Source organism: Antechinus flavipes, chromosome 5 (assembly GCF_016432865.1).
Source record: "Antechinus flavipes isolate AdamAnt ecotype Samford, QLD, Australia chromosome 5, AdamAnt_v2, whole genome shotgun sequence".
Lineage (NCBI taxonomy): Eukaryota > Metazoa > Chordata > Mammalia > Dasyuromorphia > Dasyuridae > Antechinus > Antechinus flavipes.
This window is the reverse complement of record NC_067402.1, coordinates 83001390-83022116: the sequence shown is the minus strand read 5'-3', so window position 1 is coordinate 83022116 and position 20727 is coordinate 83001390. Positions and strand designations below refer to the sequence as shown.

Below are 20727 nucleotides of genomic sequence, written 5' to 3'. Positions count from 1 at the left end.
ATGTAAGTCTCGCCAGTCCTCTCTGTATTCATCCTGCTGGTCATTCCTTACTGAACAATAATATTCCATAACGTTCATATACCACAATTTACTCAACCATTCTCCAATTGATGGACATCCTTTCATTTTCCAGCTTCTAGAGTGGATAGTCTCTTGCTGGTGGGTAGTAGTAATCAGAACAAATCTTAATGTTTATAACTTTTTAAAACAAATTTATAGTATTTATGTTCTTAGATAACACTGTGGGGAGGTTCCCTCCCTCAGTCCCAACCCAGCCTGCATCTATTTATTGGCAAAAAGGTCATCATGATAGATCTTACCAGGGGCCATAAATTCCTAAGTAGGGGTGGCCATGGGAGTGGGCACTCCTGTAGATCTATGTATTTTAGTGCTTTAACTCAGCATTCCTCCTACCATCTTCACCACTACCTTTGGGAGTTACTGCTAATGATAACTCCCATTTTACAGAAGAAGAAACATCTGTGAGTGCATAAGTGGTTGGCCTAAGGTTACATACCTAGAAAATGTTAATGATAGGATTGGAACTCAGGCCTTCCTGATCTCTGCCCTGACCTCTAGTTCAGTGTTCTGTTCACTGACTGTTTTTATTATGTATTTTGTACAAGGTATTGCCCTAGATATTGATAATACAAAAAAAATACTCCCACCCTTATGCTCTGCTTCAGAAATCACCATTCAAGTAGGTAATTAAATATAGGGTAATCTTCCAAAGGAAAAAACATTAAAAATTTGGAAGGGAATATGTTAATAAAAATTTGAGTTGAGTGGGAGCAAATGTTTAAGCACTTGCTGACTGCATTTCTTGTACTACCTATTCATATATTGAATGAATGATGATCAAATATATTTAAATAGTACTTTAATTTTATAAAGATCTTCCCGTAATCTTCCCGTAATTATCCTGATGCTTATAATATAGTGCTGTGAATTACAAATGTTATCTCTGTCAGGAAACTGAAGCTCAGATAGGCTAATTGGCTTGCATAAATTGAGTTATCTGGAGAATGGAAGAAGCAAGTATTCAAATTTGGCTTCTTGGTTTCCAAAAATGGTCTTTTCATTATGCCTCACTGTCTGCCCACCTATGAACATAGATTTTGTAGTATTGTGATGACCTCTAATAATAGTGTATTTTCATTTTTTTTTAAAAGATGCTTCTTGATTGCTTTGAATTTTTTTCTCATAGGCCCTAATTTTACTGGAAGAGCATTCCTTTTTATACAGATCAGAACAGAATACCCAGTGGCAATTTTGGATAGGAATAGAAGGCATTATTGGATTCTTGATCCTCATTTTTCAATTGTCTTTCATTTTGATTTGGGGGACATTGAGTAGGTAATGAAATGAAAATTGGAAATTTGCCCTTGATTTACTCAAGGAAGTTACAAGTTCATTGTGGTTACAAAATTTATTTTAGTATGTGAAACGGAGCCCTACACACATATAGTACAGATAGCAAGGCCCAAAGTAGAAATGTGTTCAAGGCGGAATGTGGTTTTGCTTGGTTGAATATTAAATTTGTTAAGTTCAACAAGTTGTATAAAGTATCTGCTGAAGCAAGTAAAAGGAAAGACCCTTGTAGAAACCAAATTCTAAAGCAACTGTGGAAGATCATCTCTAACACATACCATGCCTCAATGACTTGTATGATAAATGATAGGATTCAAAACTGTCATCTTCTTATGCCTATGTTGGGCTGAAACTAATAAAGTTTAAAAGAGAATGAAGTACATGGGTGGACGTGTAGAGGAAAGAGAGGTCAGAAAGCTTTTAGTAGGGATTTCTGTAGTCTGTTAAATCAGGTCTGTCCATAGTGTGGTAACTACATAGTAAGTTCTAGGTAACCCAAAAAGCCAATGTGAACTTGGACCGTATTCATAGGTGTATAACATCCAGGCCTAGGAAAGCATGATAGTCCTGATGAATTCCACTTGTTGAGAGCATTTCTGAAAACATCTTGTGTACAGATCTGGGTATCAAATTTAATAGATAAGATGAGGGATAAATTGGAAAACAGAGAGGTGGGATGACTAAGATGTCCCTTGCAATCATGGCATAAGAAGATACATTCAAAGAAATGGAAATATTTATTAGAGAGAAGGGAAAGTTCAGAAGAGGACAAAATTATGATAAATTTGAAGGGTTTTAATGTGTTTCTTTGTCTCCAAAAGACAGGACTAGGACTAGGACATTGGAAATTACAGAGGGTAGTTTTTTGGCTCAACATAAAGAAAAACTTCCTGATAATTAAAAAAAAAAAAAGTCTGACAATGGAATGGTTTGTCTTTGGATGTCCCATTAGGTATTAGAGCAAAAATTCAGTTGGCACTTTTCGAGATTGTTATGCAAGGTTCTTAATGATTTCAATAGGGATTGGACAAGATTGCTGAGATCACTTTTTACCTCTTTAAAATTTTATATGGGTGTATAATTGATATCCGTTGATGTATCTTGCTTTTTCAGTTGGAGGGAAGGACAGAATTTAGAGCTCATGATTTATAAAAACTTAAAAGTAAATAACAAATTTTTAAAAAAAGCAAAATGGGAGAAAATTATGGAGTGCCAATTTTAAAAAATGGAAACATCTGATGTGTGATAGAGACATACACACACACACCCCCTACATACAAAGTCACATTCAAAAATTCTCTCTTAATATTGATTATGAATTTTTCCTCTTAAGATTACAAATTCGGAGTTAGATCCCTAAAGGTTATTTAGTTCAGTTCTCATCTTAAAAACAAGGAAACTGAGTTTTAGAAAATTAAAGTGACTTGACCAGGGTCATGCATTTAGCTGTGGCAGAACCAATCCAGTACTTGCTCTCTCTTCTACATATGATCTCTCAAATTTACATGGCACAGGGAATGGAAAATTACCACTGTTTTGGTGCTGTCTTGGAGATCTTACTGGATATTTCACCAGTCTTGTGATTATGTCAACCCAATACCTCTGCAGTTGGACTAATTGCTTCTTTGCTTCCTAGTACCTGAAAAATGTCTTGAAACGCTTTGTATTGAACTCAAAAGGCAAAATGCCACAAGGCTAAAGCTTTAGAAACTGTTAAATCTTCTACATTATTAATTAATAAGGTATATGTTAAATTTTATGTAATTATATGAATTCATGAGTTCCTCATATGTCTGGCATGGTTTAGGTGGACTAACTTTTTTTTTTTTTTAATTTTTTATTTAATAATTACTTTATATTGACACTCGTTTCTGTTCCGATTTTTTTTTTCCCCTCCCTCCCTCCACCCCCTCCCCTAGATGGCAAGCAGTCCTTTATATGTTGGATATGTTGCAGTATATCCTAGATACAATATATGTTTGCAGAACCGAACAGTTCTCTTGTTGCTTAGGGAGAATTTGATTCAGAAGGTATAAATAACCCGGGAAGAAAAAAAAAAAAATGCAGATAGTTTACATTCGTTTCCCAGTGTTCTTTCTTTGGGTGTAGCTGCTTTTGTCCGTCATTTATCAATTGAAACTCAGTTAGGTCTCTTTGTCAAAGAAATCCACTTCCATCAAAATATGTCCTCATACAATATCGTTGTCGAAGTGTATAATGATCTCCTGGTTCTGCTCATTTCACTTAGCATCAGTTCATGTAAGTCTCTCCAAGCCTCTCTGTATTCATCCTGCTGGTCATTTCTTACAGAACAATAATATTCCATAACATTCATATACCACAATTTACCCAGCCATTCTCCAATTGATGGGCATCCATTCATTTTCCAGTTTCTAGCCACTACAAACAGGGCTGCTACAAACATTTTGGCACATACAGGTCCCTTTCCCTTCTTTAGTATTTCTTTGGGATATAAGCCCAATAGAAACACTGCTGGATCAAAGGGTATGCACAATTTGATAATTTTTTGGGCATAATTCCAGATTGCTCTCCAGAATGGTTGGATTCGTTCACAACTTAGGTGGACTAACTTTCAAACATTCCAATATGGGACTCATACCCCAGTCTGTGGTCTGCATTTGCTACTTTTTATTGAAGTGGGATTGGTTCAGTAGCCTATTCCTTCCCAAGGTAGAAAGAAATTGAACAGTTGGCCAGGGGCTGACATTTGAAGCCAAAGAAGCTTGCTCTTAGGAGACTAATCATAATTAGTGACTCTACTGTGTTATGTTGACTGGCAACTGACTTATTGCCAAGGAAACCAAAAGGAAGCAGCCAGGTGAGCTTACAGAAACTTGGTCACCAAAATCCCCTTCCTGCGTGCCTACTGTTCAGTTTCACAATTGGGGTTTTTGAAATGTGTCCTAAACACTGTGCTTTTAACCATCAGGATGTAGTGAGTGATACTCTGTATAAAGCTATTTTCTATAGCTTTTCCCCACTCCTTTTCACAGGGAAGTAGGAACCTGGTTATTTGCTGTCTGTGTTCAATGCTGGGCTTTACTTTACCCTGCAGGCAGGACATTTTGGAATTTCACAGCTTGTTGCATCATACCACAGAAACCCCAGACAGGAGCAAAACTGGTTTCTAGTTGCTATCTCAGCTTTGGTGGGGAAACTCCTTTTGTGGGTGAATCATCTGGAGATTCTAAGTTCTCTGATCAGTTTTTCCATTAGCCAGTTATTTCCGTTGTGACCTGCTTGAAGACTCATGTTTCTGCCATATTTCTTTAAAGCCATTTTCTAGGTATCCATGGATAGTTCTGGTATGGGGCTTTTGTTTCATTTTGTTTTTCTTAAAGTAAGCCCTATATAGAATCTCAGAATTTAAAAGTTAGAAAAAAAATCTAGTCCACTCACCTTGTTTTAGAAACAAGGAAATGACCAGAGAATGAAGTGATTCCTCAAGTCATTAGATAATCTACTTCTGAGATAGAAGTCTTCTGAGACTAGTGACCAATAGGCCCCATGGTTAAGTAGAGAAATGTTGGAGAGGGAATTAAGACCTGGGTTTCAGTAAATAGCTGTTCTATCACATTTCTCCTCTCTGAGGCATGGTTTCCTCATCTCTATAGTGAATGGGGCATTAAACTACTCAGAGTTAATTAGAACTTTAAATATCTAAGGACTCTCTTAGTCCTAGGTCTTATAATATTTACAGTGGCTTTAGACTTAAAGGATCTGAATTCTAATTCCACCTGATACTTAACTTCCTATATAATTATGAGCAAATCACAAGCTCCCTGAACCTTGGTTTCCTCATCTGAGAAATGAGTTTGATTAGATGGCTTCTGAGGTCTCTTCCATCTTTGTAACTATGTTTTTAAGGTCTTTTTCCAACTGTAAATGTTGGGCTTTCATAATTGTGTTTATTGGAATCCACAGGATGCCTTTGGAAGGAATATGTAGTTGTGGGTGGGAAATAAAAGACCAGATTTTCCATTTTTTCATTTTGGTTGTAGTCACATGTTGTGAATGAAAGAATTAGTTACCGACCACTGCCTTCTGGCCTCTTAGTTTATGGATGTGATGATTGCAGAGCTGGAGGACTCTGGTATCTATGCCTACAAGAATAACTGTTCTGTTCCTTTTGGGAGAAGAGGAGAGCATAGGGTAGGCTTGGGGTGGTAAAACCTTGAGAACTCTGCCTTCATGAAATGATTGTCTTGGGAACTGTAGTATTAACACAAGCAGCTATTATTGAGCTGTTCATGGAAGATTATATTGATGATACATTGGTGATGGGGAGTAACTTGGTGGATATTGATTGGAACAGGAATTCCCTTAGGTGATAAAAAGATTGCAAGTTTACCTTCAAAATCTAATTTGTTCTCAGTTTAAGGAGATAGACAACTGAGGCCAAAATTCCTATACTCCAGCCAAATAGAGGATTTGGTAATTTGCCTATAATTACCCAATGAGATCATCTTCTAAAATCCCAGAAGTATCATTACAATCTTTACTCATTGATCTCTTATCAGAGGGAGGAAGCTTCAGCTATTCCACCACAATGGGAGATGAGAAAGTCCATTTTATCCAGAAAACATTTTGTTGTTAACAGGTTTCATTTACTATATTTATGGCAGGTAGTAGTATGTCAGAATTCTTGTAGGCAAGAACCAACTTGGCATAAATCCAACTAATTATTTGTCAGGCATGTTGTAGAATATTTGTTGGTCCCTAAGGCCCCATCCAACTGTGGAAATTTGGCAAGAAGGGGATACAGCCTTTTCCAAAGGCCTATACATTTAGAACATATAAATTTAAACTGATTCTTTATAGCCTAGATCCAATGATGAGACATGAAAAATTAGACATAACACATATGAGTCCCATTGTGGAAGGGCAAAGAATCTTTTTTTTTTTTTTAAATCAGCTACTAGAACCAAAGATGGACAACAGCACAGGATGATGAGGGAGCACTTAATCTTACAGAGAGGCACAATTAAGAGTGCTTCTTAAAAGCACACTTTATAATCCCATAAAATCACTTTCCATGATACATCAGTATTTCTTTTGTGATTTGGTGATGAGGAAGATATGTGTTAAGAGTGAAGGTGCAAAGCTTCAGGGTAAGGATAATTTGCTTAGTAGAGTTCTGTGCTGAGTATCTTGACTTGAATACAGCCAATCAACCAGCATTTATTCAGTGTCCTTTTTGTATCCTCAATTCTTAGCACAGTGTAGGCCCAAATATATATGCGTGTGTGTGTGTGTGTGTGTGTGTGTGTGTGTGTGAGAAAGAAAGGTCACAGTTTTAATGGGAGGAGGAAACAATAAACCGGACAGTCTCAGAGGGAAGACACTAAGATTAAGAAGCAATAGGAAGGGATTCTTGCAAAAGGTGTGAGTTTTAGCTGGGACTAAAAGAAGCCCGTAAGTGGAGATAAGGATGGAGAACATTCCAAGTATGGAAGACAGCCAGAGAAAATGCTCAGTTGGGAAATGGAGTGTCATGGGTAAAGGTTTAGAGAGAATAGGACCACTTTTTTGTGCTAAGCATATCGGGGGGGGGGGCATCATTGGGTTTTTAAATGACATTAATGGATTTCTCCCTATGCTTCAAGTTCTTCTCAGTTATTCCTGTGTCATCATTAATTACTCAATCAAAAGTTCAATCTAAGTATTTCCCAAGAATTTAAATTGAAATCATTCTGCAACTATTCTTAGTCATGGTGTTCAACATTTTGTTTTAACTAATCCCCAGTATTCAATGCCATTCTCTACCCCCATTTTTGAAACGCTTTATTAAAAAAAAAAAAGATACTAGTTGACAAAACAAGTTAGAAATGCCTACATTCTGAATGATAAGTCTTCAAATTCCAAGGCAGGAAGTTGGCATAGAGACTCTCATGATGTGTGCAAATAAGGCTGGAATCTTTGAAAGAACACTACTTCCCAGTTGGAGTCAATTAGGAAATAGATGATAGGATTTGGTGAGGCAATTGACTATTCGTATCATTTCAAATTCTATTAGGATACCAGTTTTCTTCCTTTCATGTCGGATGGTTAACAAATGTTTTTAGTACTCAGGAGCTTCTTGCACTGATTCTAGAATAAATGCTTCCTGGAAATAAATCATTTTGCCTTTTTCACCCTGCATGGTGATGGTTGAATTTGTCTAGGGTGGTCAACCTCGGGAATTTTTTTTTTTTTTAAATTTAGAACAAGACCAATCCAGGGAATGATTTATCCATTGAACTCTCAAAAACGTATGGAAGGAAGAATATTGGACACAAGAGTGGCAGAGATGTCCAGGCTTGGGTTTTTAAGGCACACTGTGCTTCCTCTTTGTAGTTATCTGTTCTAAGCTGAGCTAAAATGGAAAGCAGACGGGCTGTAAATAGTGAAAGAGGCAGTTTGTAAAAAGGACTTAAAATTGGTGCCCTCTCTGCTATTTCAGGAATCATTACCTTTGAATGAGGCGAAGGCCAAGCTCTTTGCTTCAAATTTCTCAAAGAAACACTTTGGGTATGTTGTTCCTGCTAGAGTATAACCGCCCGGGATGATGGCTGCCAATTCCTAGGATGCGTTGCTTATGTCCCTCTTGCATTTGTGTGCTCTTTCAGGTGTAGAAGATGAAAACGCCTTCGTGGAGGAGTGTAGCCGCAGAGGACAGAGTGCCCTGCCTTTCCAGTCCCGTGCTCAGAAGATGAACCGCCCTGCTCCTTCCAAACCCGCGCCTCAAAATATTTTTGAGGAGCAGGATAAACCTCGGGTCAGCAGCAGCTGGGAGTCCCCCATATTCGTAGCAGGTGTGGAAAAAAAGGTTGATGAGGGGTATTCCTCAATCCCTTTGGAGGAGAAACCCCCTTCTGTTTCTCCCAAAAGTGAAAGTTCTAAAACTAATATCCATGAGGAAAAGAATGTCATCGTGCTCCCAGATCCCCTTAGTTGTGCAGAGGAGCAGAAAGAGCAGAAAGACCAGAAAGAGCAGAAAGACCAGAAAGACCAGAAAGAACAGAAAGAGCAGAAAGAACAGAAAGAGCAGAAAGAGCAGAAAGAGCAGAATGAGCAGAAAGAGCAGAAAGAGCAGAATGAGCAGAAAGAGCTGAATGAGCAGAAAGAGCAGAAAAACCCTGATGTAGAGAGCCTCCCAGATGAGGGAAAACCTCTTTCAGACCAAAACAAAGAGGAAGACGATAGCCAGTGCTGTTGTGTCCTGACCTGACCTGGGCAGAGCAATCCGGAGGCTGGGGGGAAGTTAGGGGAGATGCCTGTGGGGGGCACAGACAGAGTCCTTTAGGTTTCCATGCACAGCTCTCTGCCCTAACTCAGGAGACCGACATCCTTTCAAGTAACTCTTAATCTCTCCAAACCTCCAAGTTTCCCCCACTTGTAAAACGAGGGGGGTTCTGTATGGTTCTTTTTTGTGTGTGTGAAGTGCATCATTATTCCAAGAAAACAGGTGCTAGCTATCACTGCAAAGGGCTGCTTCCTTTTAAACACCCTCAAGCCCCACCCTACATGAGCCAATGCCTTAGTTCTCTGGCTCTAACTTAACCCTGATACATATGCTGGGCCCATAACCTGCAACTATGGGAATGGAAGAGGATTCTTATGTTTCAGGCTTGTTTAACATTAAGGCCTGGTGGACTCCATACAGGTAGAGCAGGTAGAGAACTCTGTAACTACGGAAAAATACTCTTCATGCCTTTTCCTGGTATCAGTAATAAGCTATAGGATACCCTCATGCCCAAGTAAAGTGGGAAGTCTCTTAAGTGCCAAAGACGTGTTGCATCTATTTCCTCTCCACGGCCGCTGCAGAAGTCATCCTGTTCTCTTCGCCCCTATCTTCCCCTCAGCTCCCCATACACCCTATTAGTGAGAAGGATTGTGCTAAACTGAGTGATCTTTTGTGAGTGAGCATGAAGAGAGAGAGAGAGAGAGAGAGAGAGAGAGAGAGAGAGACTGTGTGTGTGTGTTTGTGTATGTGTCTGTGTCTCCTTCCTCTCCATCCCCACCTCCCATTCATCTAGAGCTGCAGGTAATACTGAATCCACTTGTCCTCATCCTGCCCTTCAGCCATGGGATGGCTCCATGGAGGCACCTGCCAGAAATGGCAGCTAGATTGCAGAATGTCACCAAAATGGCCCAGTAGCAAGAATGCTAGATTTGGATTCAGAAGGCTTGGGTCCTGGTTTTATCTTGGCTCCTTATAATCTGCGTGACCTGGAGCAAGTCACTTAACCTAGCCCTAGTTAATTCATCTTTAAAACAAAGGAGTTGGACAAGCTCACCTTTAAAGCCCCTTCAGATCTTTTCCTGTGATCTCCCAATCATCAAAAATGAGGAACTTTAAAAGGCTGCTACAGAAGGAAACTATGATCCAGGACTTTTGAAGCTATTTATAGAATTAGTGCATTTCTTCTATTTTAGCCAATTATAGTCATTATTAACTACAACTACCTCTATCTTTATCTCCCCAGTGGTTTCTATTAGTGCTAAACCATTAGGTATTGGTAGTAGACCTAGGCATGGTGTACACGTGCATGGATGTGTTTGTATGTGTCACTGAACAGCTGTGAATACAGCCAGAGCTGTATCCCAAAGCCAAGGATAAATAATCATTTTGCATTGTCCATGCCTCTTCTTCCCTTTGTTAATATAGATTCTTTAATTTAGGCAAGTGAGAGGATTGGCTATCATGAATTGAGATGAAATCAGGCTATCAGAAATCCAAATAGTCAGTTTTGGAGGTATGCTGAGGAAATAGCCACAGGACAATTTAAGTGGAACCCACTCAAACTATTCCTATGGGAAAGGAAACATAAGATGTCTGGTTGGTGAATCTTCTTCCACATTCCCCCCCAACCCCCCCCCCCCCCCCTCCACCCCCAATTCTCAATAGTAAGAACGTGAGAGGAAAATCTTCTATCTCTTAAAAGGCAATGTAGTCTTCATTTCTGATCTGGGAAGCAGAGGGATTAGGTCTTTTTCTTAGTTTCTTGGAGAACTTAAAATTTTATAAAGAAACAGCAGTCTCTTGGGATTTTCATCTCTGTGGTAAAGCAGGGCACCATACTTGTGTTTATGAATTGGGAAAACAACATGATGGACAAATAGAGAAGGGGTATAGATTTAAATATTAGTTCAGTAAGTAATTGCAGGGCCAATCTTAGATAAGCCATTTATTTATTATTTATTTATTTAAGCCTCAGTTTTTTTCACCTGGCTTGGATAGGGTTTAGTTAATTTACTAGATCCTTCTAGCTCCACATCTATGATTTTAGAATGCAAAGGAAAGGGTATGGTTAGTGAGTGATTCATTTTAGAAATGCTCTAGCCTGATAAAAAGCAAGATGTCTGTGTAGAGTTGAGAACAATGGATTTGGAGTCCACATTCTGCACAAGTTACCTTTGTGACCTTGGTAAGTTACTTTCAGTTTTCTCAACTACAAAACTAGACTAGATGTTCCCTTCCAGCTTTAAACTCTCTGGTACTGTGACCCATTTTCTCTACCTGAATTCAAGAGTTCTCTTCTGAAACTTCATCAGGATGGGCATAGCAACCATCTGAAATGTACAAATCAAACTAGGATTCTAGATGGAGAGTTGCCAGGAGAAGCAGATGGATGTTTTAGAGGCATCAGCCCTTTCCTGTGTAATTGAATGAAAAATAGAGGCAATTGGGGAGCATGTATGAATACAGAATAAATTCAGTGCTAACTTCAGTGGGGTTAGAAACTTCCCGAATGTTCTGGGCACTGACCAGCTTGGGGGGTTGAAAAGAGGTATTTTTGTTGGATGGGGCTGAAGTGTGGAGCTTAGACACACTGGGGAAAAACACAGGGATCCGAAGCAGGTACTGTTGTCTTTGGACAAGCCATATCATAGAAAGTTGAGTTGCTCCGAGTTTGGAGAAGTTGGTACATTCCAAAATACTCTTTAATAATTTAAAGGATCCTAGCTATGTGTGTTGCCTCTCTCATCTTCCTCTTTAGGCAAGCTTGTGGTAAGAAAGAGCTTGATCTATTATGGGGGTTGGGGGAAAGAAAAGGGAATAAGCATTTACATAGCATTTACTGTGTGCTAAGTGCTTTTACAAATAATCTCGTTTGATCCTCACAACAACTTGGGATGGATTCTATTATTGTCTCCCTTTTATAGTTGAGAAAACTGAGATTGAGATTGACTTGCTCAAGTATGTGTCTGAGGTGGAATTTGAACTCAGGGTGTTCTGACTTCAGGCTTAGTGTTCTATTCATTGTGTTATCCACTATGTAAGCCCTTGTTCATTGGAACAGGAATAGGTTAGATAACTATATTGTAGACACATGGCCTAGGAACCGTTTCCTCCTTGCCTTCATGTAAAGCCATGGTAGTGGTATTACATGTGTAAGTTTAATTCCCTCTCTCCAGTATGTTGGTTTTATCATCTTCATAAACTACCTCTGACCACTCATTCTTTTCATTGCTGAATGAGACAGAAGTACTTTGATTACCAACTTCTGAAATGGTACTTTGTAGATATCTGGAGGTGCTCATTATTTTAAATACTCATGATGTCAATGACATACTATTTCTTCCATCAATCAAAATGGTAACCTCTCCCCACCTTAATTGATTTCTGTGAGTAGTCATGCCTTTCTCCCTCAAAATTCCCCTATTAGCCAGCTTTGGAGTTATTATCCTTTTGGCAATGGGCACACTTAGACTGCCTAGACCCACAGCTTGAACTCAGCTGGTGTGATCTTTTCAGAGCCTGAGTTTTCATCATACTATCTCCAATATCACCCCCAAGTATCAGAATAGGACTTCAGTGGAGGAATGCTTAAGAAACATTTTGTTCCAAGTCTGTGTTAGCTTGTTCTCACTTGGTTAAATGTTTCTTGGGAAATATTTCTTTGATGCCATTGAAGGGACCTTTCAATATACACTGTGATGAAATTTGTTAAAGCCAGATATTAGGCCCTGAAAAGTGAAGCAAAAAGGGAGTAAAGAGTTCCTTAAGAGAATAGGACAGATGTGTTCATGCTTCAGCAGTTTGACTAGTTGCTAAGCAAAGAATCTTGATGTCAGAACTTATGCCATACAGCCTAGTATGATACCCAGAAGTATGACTGTGAAATCATTTAATTTTTCAGCCACAGCACGTGTGTGTGTGTGTGTGTGTGTGTGTGTGTGTGTGTGTGTGTGTGTGTGTGTATGTGTGTGTATGTGTATGTGTCTGTCCAGGATGCACCTGGATTTCTAATGAATCATATTGATGTGCTAAAATATTTTTCACTTATGATCCATTATTTGTTTTAAATGTTGGTGTATCTTCATGAGTAATAATAGTCTAGCTACTCCCAGTTAAATTTCCTTGAGGATGAAAATCAAAGGAGACTCTCAGAAAGATTGCATTTTCTTTTGGGAGCCAACAGCAAGTCCTGCTTTTGTTTCTGATTAATGAGATAATTCATTGTGCCAATAGCATGGGCTGTGTTGTAAAGATGGTGCAGTTTTGACCCATTGGTCCTTTGCCTTGTTGCTTACTCCATTTGAAACTTTAAAATTCAGTTGCATTGTTCCAAATGGCCAGAGTGATTGTGTTGCTTCAAACTTAATAGCTTATCTTGGAAAGAAAATTCATTTCTCAGAATACATCATGGAGAAGGATGTACTTGGGCTTCCTCTGATTCGTACAAATCCCAAACATGCTATAGGCTTTTGGAGGAAAAGAGAACCTTATAAAGGATGCCTCTGGAGTCCTTTGGACAATGAACGTTGTTGAGAAGTTTTTATGTTGAAAAGTGTTGTGTGTGCTGCTGCTTTTTTTTTTTTTTTTAAAAGAAACCACTTAACTTGCCCACAAATGCTGCCCAATGTTTTCAGTTACTGCAATGATCAATACTGCATTCAGCATGAAGCTTGTCAAACTAATCACTCATAGTTAATCTTACTTTCAGCTTGTCATCCTCAAAAGCATAATTTTTAATATAAATAGCTTAACCTCTGTATATTTGATTACTTCTATAAGAAGAATTACAGCTTTTAAAAAAAATCCTCAAAGAAAACTGTCATGGATGCTGGGTCTTTTACTAGTTTGTTAAAAAATCATTTGAACATGGGTAAAATTTGCAACTTAGACTTCCCCCTACTCCCCTTTCCTGCCTCTTGACTGTATATAAGGTCAAATAGAGAAAGTGTGTCAAGCCAAACCTTGGGGAAGACACTGTAGTTAGACACTTCTCAGCACTTTGTGACTCATCTGTGAAACATTTTAAAATAAGAGACTGGCTTTTTTCAAAGTGGTTTGGTGACCTAGGAAAGAGCCCTAGATTTGGAGGCAGAAGACCTGGGCTTGTATCTTCTTTCCTGTGTGTGTGATTCTGGGCAAGTCACTTTACACAGTCTCTGTCTCTTCCTCTTCCCTTTAACCTTGGGAGGTACAGAGTCCATGAGCCTAAGGAGTCTATGGATAGATTTCAAGAGACATCCTTTATTTTCACTAGCCTCCAGCTGAAATTTAGCATTTCTTTTAATTGTTTTAAAACCATTATTTTGAAAGTAAGTTTCCCCAGACTGCTAAAGAGGTCCATGGTATGTAAAAAGATAACTTTTGAGCATAAAAGGTCTAGAAAATTAGTAGAAAGTGCAGTGCTGTTAGCCACGTTGTTGTGGATAATTGAGAGCCATCCATAGGCATAAAGTTAACAGTTCAACATAGCTACTGGCAGGGCTACACAATGACTTGGTGGGTAATGCATATTCATAGATCTGCTTGGTGTTGGCCTAGCACGGCTTTGGTGTTTTGGTGGGATTTAATTTAGTCCTCAATTTCTATGCAGGAATGACTGTTTAAAACCTAATCACAGCGGGCCCAGTCTCCCTTGTTGGGCTTTTCTTCCATGTGGTTCAAACCCCAGATATTGGTTTTGAAGGACCACTTTTGACAGGCATTTCTCCAAACTTTCTGTCAGGAACCAAAACTAAGACTCTCTTTCTCTTTGTGTCAGGGCAGGTGGCCTAGTCCTGTTAAGTCTTTCTCTGTGACCCATGGAAAGGTGGAGGAGCTCTATTTCAAGGAAAGAAGACTAGAAAGCATTTTTAAATGTGATCTTTACCTGGATTTTTCCAGTTTTCTCTGCTTCTAGGCTTCTAGTCACCAAGCTAAGGTCAATCACAAACATTTCCAATGAGGTTTATACTTGTACAGCTTGGAATTAGAAAGACTCTCTCCTTTGAGAGACAGTATCACTTTATTTGGTCTTCACTGGTATGAATAGAATTAATTATTCTTTCCCCTAACTTGGCACCATGTCTGGCACATAGTAGGTGATTAATAAATACTTATTAACAAGATCAGTCTTCATGGAATTGGAATTGGAAGCTATGTGAATTTTCATGGCTTCTGTCTTCTCTTCTTTCCCCACCCCTCAAGGACATTGTCTTTTCCTTTCTCCATCATGATGTGTGGGATTTTAAAATTTAATCTACCATTAGCAATAATGGTGTCATCAGTATCCTTAACTTGCCATTATTTATAAAGTTCACTGCTTCATTGTTTCATGACTCAGAACAAAGTGACAAATGTACCTCCTCCCCCCCCCCCCCATTTTAAATAGCTATTTTATATATCCATTAAAGATGGTTCACACTTTTAGTTAATTGTTATTTCCCCCCCCCCCCCCCCCCCAGAATTCAGGGCCTAGTGTCTAGTAAGATTTTCCCTCTACCTCCACCCCAAAACCCAAGTGAAGGAAATAGAAGGATCCCAAATGAATTTGCATTTATTTGGCATATACATGCCTTGTCACTCAACTCAATATCATTGCTACTTGAGTTGTATAGTTTGTTGCCTTTCTTTTCTCTCATCTTTTCTCTTCCCCTCACTGATGTAGATTCCTCTGATTCCCACAATTGGTGCAGGTTTGAGGATAACAAGAGCCAGAAGTCTTTGCTGTTTCTCTTCTGTTCATAGTCCATACCTTAGGATGATAGCACTCTATAGTACCTTTAAGGTTCACTGAACACTTTCCTCAAGACAGTCATGTGGAGAATAAGTCGTGAAAGTATTCACAAATCCAATTTTTAGATATAACTGAGGCATAAAGAGACTTCACCAAGGTCACATAAGTAGAAAGTATCAGAGCTGGAATCTGGACCCCAGATTCCTGAATTAGATTAAAAACATTTACTCAGTGCTTACTCAGTGTCAGACATTTGGGGATAGAAATGCAAACGAAAAAGATAGATACTCCCTGTCCTCAGAGACTTATGTCCCAGTGGGAGAAGATAACGCGAAAAGGGGAGCTGAAAAGGGAGTAGGGGTGCCCAGAATGGTTTTGAAGGTCAGAGAAGACTTCTTAGGCTTCCAGATATAACTACCTTTGGGGAGGTACAAGACAGGTTGCCACAGATTGATTAAAAGGGGAGCTAAACTGAAGCAATCCTTTTTTTCTGCCATGAAAAATCTGTTCTTCACCGTGACAGTAAGTGAGGTAGGCAAGACTTGCTTCGTGCTGGGATGTCCGCTTCATAACGTGCTTCGGGAATGACTGAGATGGTGAATTAAGAGGATTGGAATCATCCATCTCCGCATACCACACGGGACAAGCTGAGTGACCAACGCTTTCTTTCCCAAGCAAACTCTCTGCCTCAGCTAGTTCTGTCGTCCATCCTTATTTGTGGGAGGAGGTCAAGTGAGATCTGCTCTCGGTTTTGGATCGCACCTCCTGCTGGCAAAGCTTTGGCTTTTAGTCTCCATCTACTGTTGGCCAACCTTTTGTGTCATGGTGGGATCTTGGCAGGGAAGTGGAAAATTTCCTTTGTTTTCAAATCCATAGGGGCCTCCAAACCAATTTACATATTGAATGGTTAGAACATTTTTCAAGAGTTAAGGGCATCTGTCTTTTCATTGTGCTGTGGAAAGTACCATGTTGAGAGAGCTTTGAACTTTTCAAAATCCTGAGTATCAGGTTAGTCCCAGTGAAATAAGTGGACTGTTAGTAGAGAGGTACTGCAGCAGCATAAAATTGGATGGGGATTAGAGGCTGTCTTGAGGATTGTTGTTTTATACCTAGAGGTGTCATGCCTGAAGCCTTAGCTCAATGCGGAATAAAGGAAGAATAATCAGAGAATCCATATGTCATACTTTGGTTAAGCTTCCAGTTTAGGAGGCTAAAAGTTGGTTTTTAAAGTAAAAACCTCATCATTCAACCAAGGCTGTAAACCACATGGATAGATAACTTGAATTTAGCACGGATGAGCCAAGCTCAGCTACCTCTGATGTGGAAATAATTAGGCTGATGCCCTTGGTGAAATATGTTGGCCTTTAGCCGTGAGAAAGATGTTTCTCTTCATAAGGGAATGTGTCCTAGGCCTCAGGCCAGGTTGTGAGACAGAAAAGGCCTTTGCAGCCCAACCTTATTGAACTAAAACAAAAACAAGAGAGGCTTTCCTTAAGATGAATGTTTGATGACTTGACTAGTGTGGGACCACTATTGATGAGCATTTTTTTTAGGGCATGGAAGACATTTTATAGCATTCTATGTTTAAGGTTTGTTTGTGAAAACTGGTTGTCCACCAAGAATTCAACTTCTTCAGCCATCTTTAGTCCGGTATTTATTACATGTTAAAAGGAGTATCTTTTGTTTTTGTGATGTATATCTGTGGGTTAAAAGATCTATGCTTTCTAAAGTGCAGGCTGGTGGCGGCTCTGCCGTATTACTAGTTTTACATGTCAGATTCCCAATCCAGAAATTCAGATTGAATTCATGTTCTTTTATTGCCTAATAAAGCATCAGGCCTATCTATCTGTTAAACTATTTTGTAGTCCCTCCACATTTTGCTGCTGGGAGCTCTTTCTACCAGAGTGACTATAGGATGAGGGTCAATGTGCCTTGACCCCTTTGGCTAGAACTTCAAAGGATAAGTGCATGGAGCCATGCTGTGCCCTCACTGTCTAGAATCAATGACTCTTTTGCTTGTGGGCAGGCAAAACTTGACTTGGAGTATGGTAGACTGGGAAGGTAAAGGATTCTTGCTCAAGTCAGAATATTGGGTACTTGTGCTCTGAGAATATCCTACCATGCCACAGAATGAGCCCAATCTTCTGCAAAGATGTCAGAGAAAGTAACTTCCTTGCCCTGCAGTTCAGGCTGGCCCTGTTGGAATGCTCCAACACAATCAAATGTTCTCCAATCCTATGACCAGGAGAAAGCTCTGTTAATAATGTCAGCTTACTAAGGAGGTGTTTGAGTTCCCCTGAATTGAAAGAAGGGATGGAGAGACTTAGGAGGATGGCAGATAAAGAGATGGATTGATAGGTAGCCTGTATGTCAAATGTGAAGGACTTTGAAGATCTTTGAATGGCTTCTTTCTTCCTAATATTAAAAGGTTTTCAGCCGTAACTTAAAAAAAAAATCTGAATTTAGATTTGCTTTAGATGCAGTTGGTTTGATCGAGGGAACCTCTTGATCTGCTGTCCTATGCATGGGCTTTGACTCCATAGGAAGGGACTCATGCACATCCCCTAGTCATGTGAACATAAGGATGCAATCAGGAACCCTAAGCAAGAACTGTTGGTTGTATATGACCGCTAGTAAGGGGACAGTGCATGTATTCTTCCCCACAGAGCCAGAGGGTCCTTGCCCAGCTCCAGGGGCTTCCCTCCTCCCCACACCCCTCAAAAGGGGATTCCTCTGATTGCCCCTTTGTACATAGGTTTTAATGATGGCAATTTTTGCAAGTGAAGATGCTGGTTTGTGTGTGTGATTTTATATGGGGTATATAGAACTATTTGCCTCTTACAGAGGAAATGCAGTTAATGTCTGAACAGTGTTTTACAAGCCATATTTCCTCAGGACACAAAGAAGGTGGCAAGAGGAAGAAACAGAAACAGAGAGAAGAGCAGAAGAAGAAGAAGTCGACCAAAGGGAACCATTAAAACGGATTGTCAGATGCACCAGTACCTTTTCACCACATGATCCTATAACATTTGAACACATCTGTGTGTGTGTGTGTATGTGTGTGTATGTGTGTATGTGTGTGTGTGTGCACGCATGTGTGTGTGTCTGTGTGTTTTGGTCATACACATTGTTAGGTACAAGACAGCTCGTGTTTAAATATTGTACTAAAACTGCACTATCATCACAGTTTCTCATGAGACTCTGGACATTTTAATAACGGGTTGTCGGGTTAGGCAAGTGAGAAGACTGCCAGGTTAGTGATTGGTGGTTTGGTGATGTGTGATGTACTGGTGATTTGGAAGATCGTAGATGTTTTCACTTTGTGTCCTCCCCTCGAGGGGACTGAGCACCACCCCGCTGAGGGTTAGTGTTAAACCTCCATCTCATTCTTTTCATCCATGCAACTCATGCAGACTGCTACAACAGAACCCTGCACGCCCAAGCCCTAGTGAACCTAACTGGTGAGCAGATATGGGCTCTTGAAGGATCTGCCAAGTGACCCTTGTTCCCTAAGGGAGGTAGAACATATGCTACTTAGCAAGATAATTAAAGACTGCATAATTTAAGAAAACTGTCATACTGTGAGTTACATTGAGTCGTGAAGAAGGTACTTTCTCTTAAATAGAAGTTAACTGGGCCTAGATGTTTCTAGACCTCTGGCTTTGTCTCCTAGGTGCTGCCAGGTGACCGCTGAATCACCCCAGAGGTGAAATCATTCATTCCTGACATTCATTATGACCTTAACTCCCAAACTCTCCAAACCGTCCAAATTCTACTTTAAACTTCCGTTGGGTTTTTTTTTTGTTTGTTTGTTTGTTTGGTTGGTTGGGTTTTTTTCCTGGGGTGTGTATGATGCAGAATCTCTTCTTTTATTTTATTATATTTATAAGATTCCTTTTCATTGGATGTCCAGGATTCTGCCCCAATAATTCTTGTTCCACAGCGATTGGTTGACTCTTTTCATATTAGGGTCATGATGAGGGGAAGGAATAAGCTAGTTTAAAGTGACATCTGCTATCATGAGTGAGTAGGCCAAGCTGACTTTCAGTTTGCAAACATTCTCTTCATTTAAAAAAATCATTTTGAATCTGGCAGGATCACTTTCCAGCTTCCTGTAATTATTTCATTTGCATGACCTTATTGCTTCTTAACCTTTATTCTTTTTTCTTTGAGCCTGACTAGAATCTCCTTGTATTGACTTAACTTGATTCCTTGCATGTTCCTTGGCAGTGAATTCTTTCCCTCTTAACACCGGAGCCTCTGGGTCACACTGGTTTGTTCTTTTGTGTCTTCAAGATGTAGTCACTGTGAAATCTTTGATGTGATTGGGGGGGAAAAGCCAGCAGCTTCCACCTAGCACTGTTGAAGGCCGAGCTCTTTGGTAAAATGCAGCATGTCAATATGCTGTAGCAACATACTGAGCTTCAGGAAGCCAGAATACAAATGTAGCCTCTGCTTGTATGAACTGATTGTTAAAATTGTGTTTTAAGGGCCTTATATATGGAGGTGGGGGGAGAGGGGAGGGAGGGAGGGTAGATTAATTTAGAACCCTGGGGTGGTTTAGTATTTATGCTTATCATGAAAACTGTAACCTTAGTAAACATTAAGATACTTTACTTCGTATGTAGGATATTTTAGGTACTACATATGTGAAACATTAAGATTTAGCATAGCCTTTCTGTCGGTCACTTGATAAGTACCACTAAGTTGTTTGTGCTGTGTTACTAATATTTAAAAATAAAAGCAATTCTCTCATTGTCTTTGTCTTTTTTTGGGGTGGGAGATGGGAGAGGAGGTGGAGGAGTAGGTGTTTCAAGTGGATTTGAGATTATTTTCAATTATTACTATGAAAATATAGAGACACTTTATTTGGAGAGTGTGAGGGTGAAGTAGGTGTGGCATAAGGTCAATGTTAGATGCAGGTTAGAAAAAAATGAAATTAAGCTATCATCCTCCTCTCCCCTTTTATGCAGAAAATAATAAATATAAATGACTCAGACAGAGCCCATTAGACAACTATATCAACCCAAAATATAATTGGGGTAGGACAACTGGGGTTTTTTCCTCATTGCTGGATTGGTAGGTGGGATTGCTCCTTTCTCCCCACTGTAATTCCCTATGTTTCACTTCTTGAGCTCTTTTGTTGCTTTGTGCCTCTGCCCTGAGAAGTTGAGGGTGGCCGGGGTAAGGGAGAGGGGAGGGAGCCCAAGGGAGCAATCAGTGGTGATCATAGAGGAAATAGAAGTAGATATGCCGTTCCTTCTGTATCATGATATACACTTTCCTAGTTTGGTCTGCCTTAAAATCTTTGCTATCTCTCCATACACACACTGCTCCTTTTCATATCAGCCATAGTCAAACCCAGTTTTTATAATTCTCTGCCTTAACTTTCCATTCT

At 39.6% G+C, this 20727-nt stretch overlaps 1 protein-coding gene across 4 annotated transcripts in view; it reads left to right on the top strand.

Annotated features, from left to right (window-relative positions):
- Window positions 1-20084, top strand: part of DNAJB6 (DnaJ heat shock protein family (Hsp40) member B6) — a 114192-nt gene extending 94108 nt beyond the window's left edge. For 3 of the 4 annotated variants that reach the window (XM_051961573.1, XM_051961574.1, XM_051961575.1), the window contains 2 exons: window positions 8001-8186; window positions 18225-20084. In XM_051961573.1, coding sequence (XP_051817533.1) covers window positions 8001-8186; window positions 18225-18307 — 269 coding nt within the window. In that variant the 3' untranslated portion in view covers window positions 18308-20084. Of the gene's footprint in view, window positions 1-8000; window positions 8189-8365; window positions 9161-18224 lie in introns of those variants that run through there. The other variant, XM_051961577.1, reaches the window with a different exon arrangement.
- The last annotated feature ends 643 nt before the right edge of the window (window positions 20085-20727 follow it).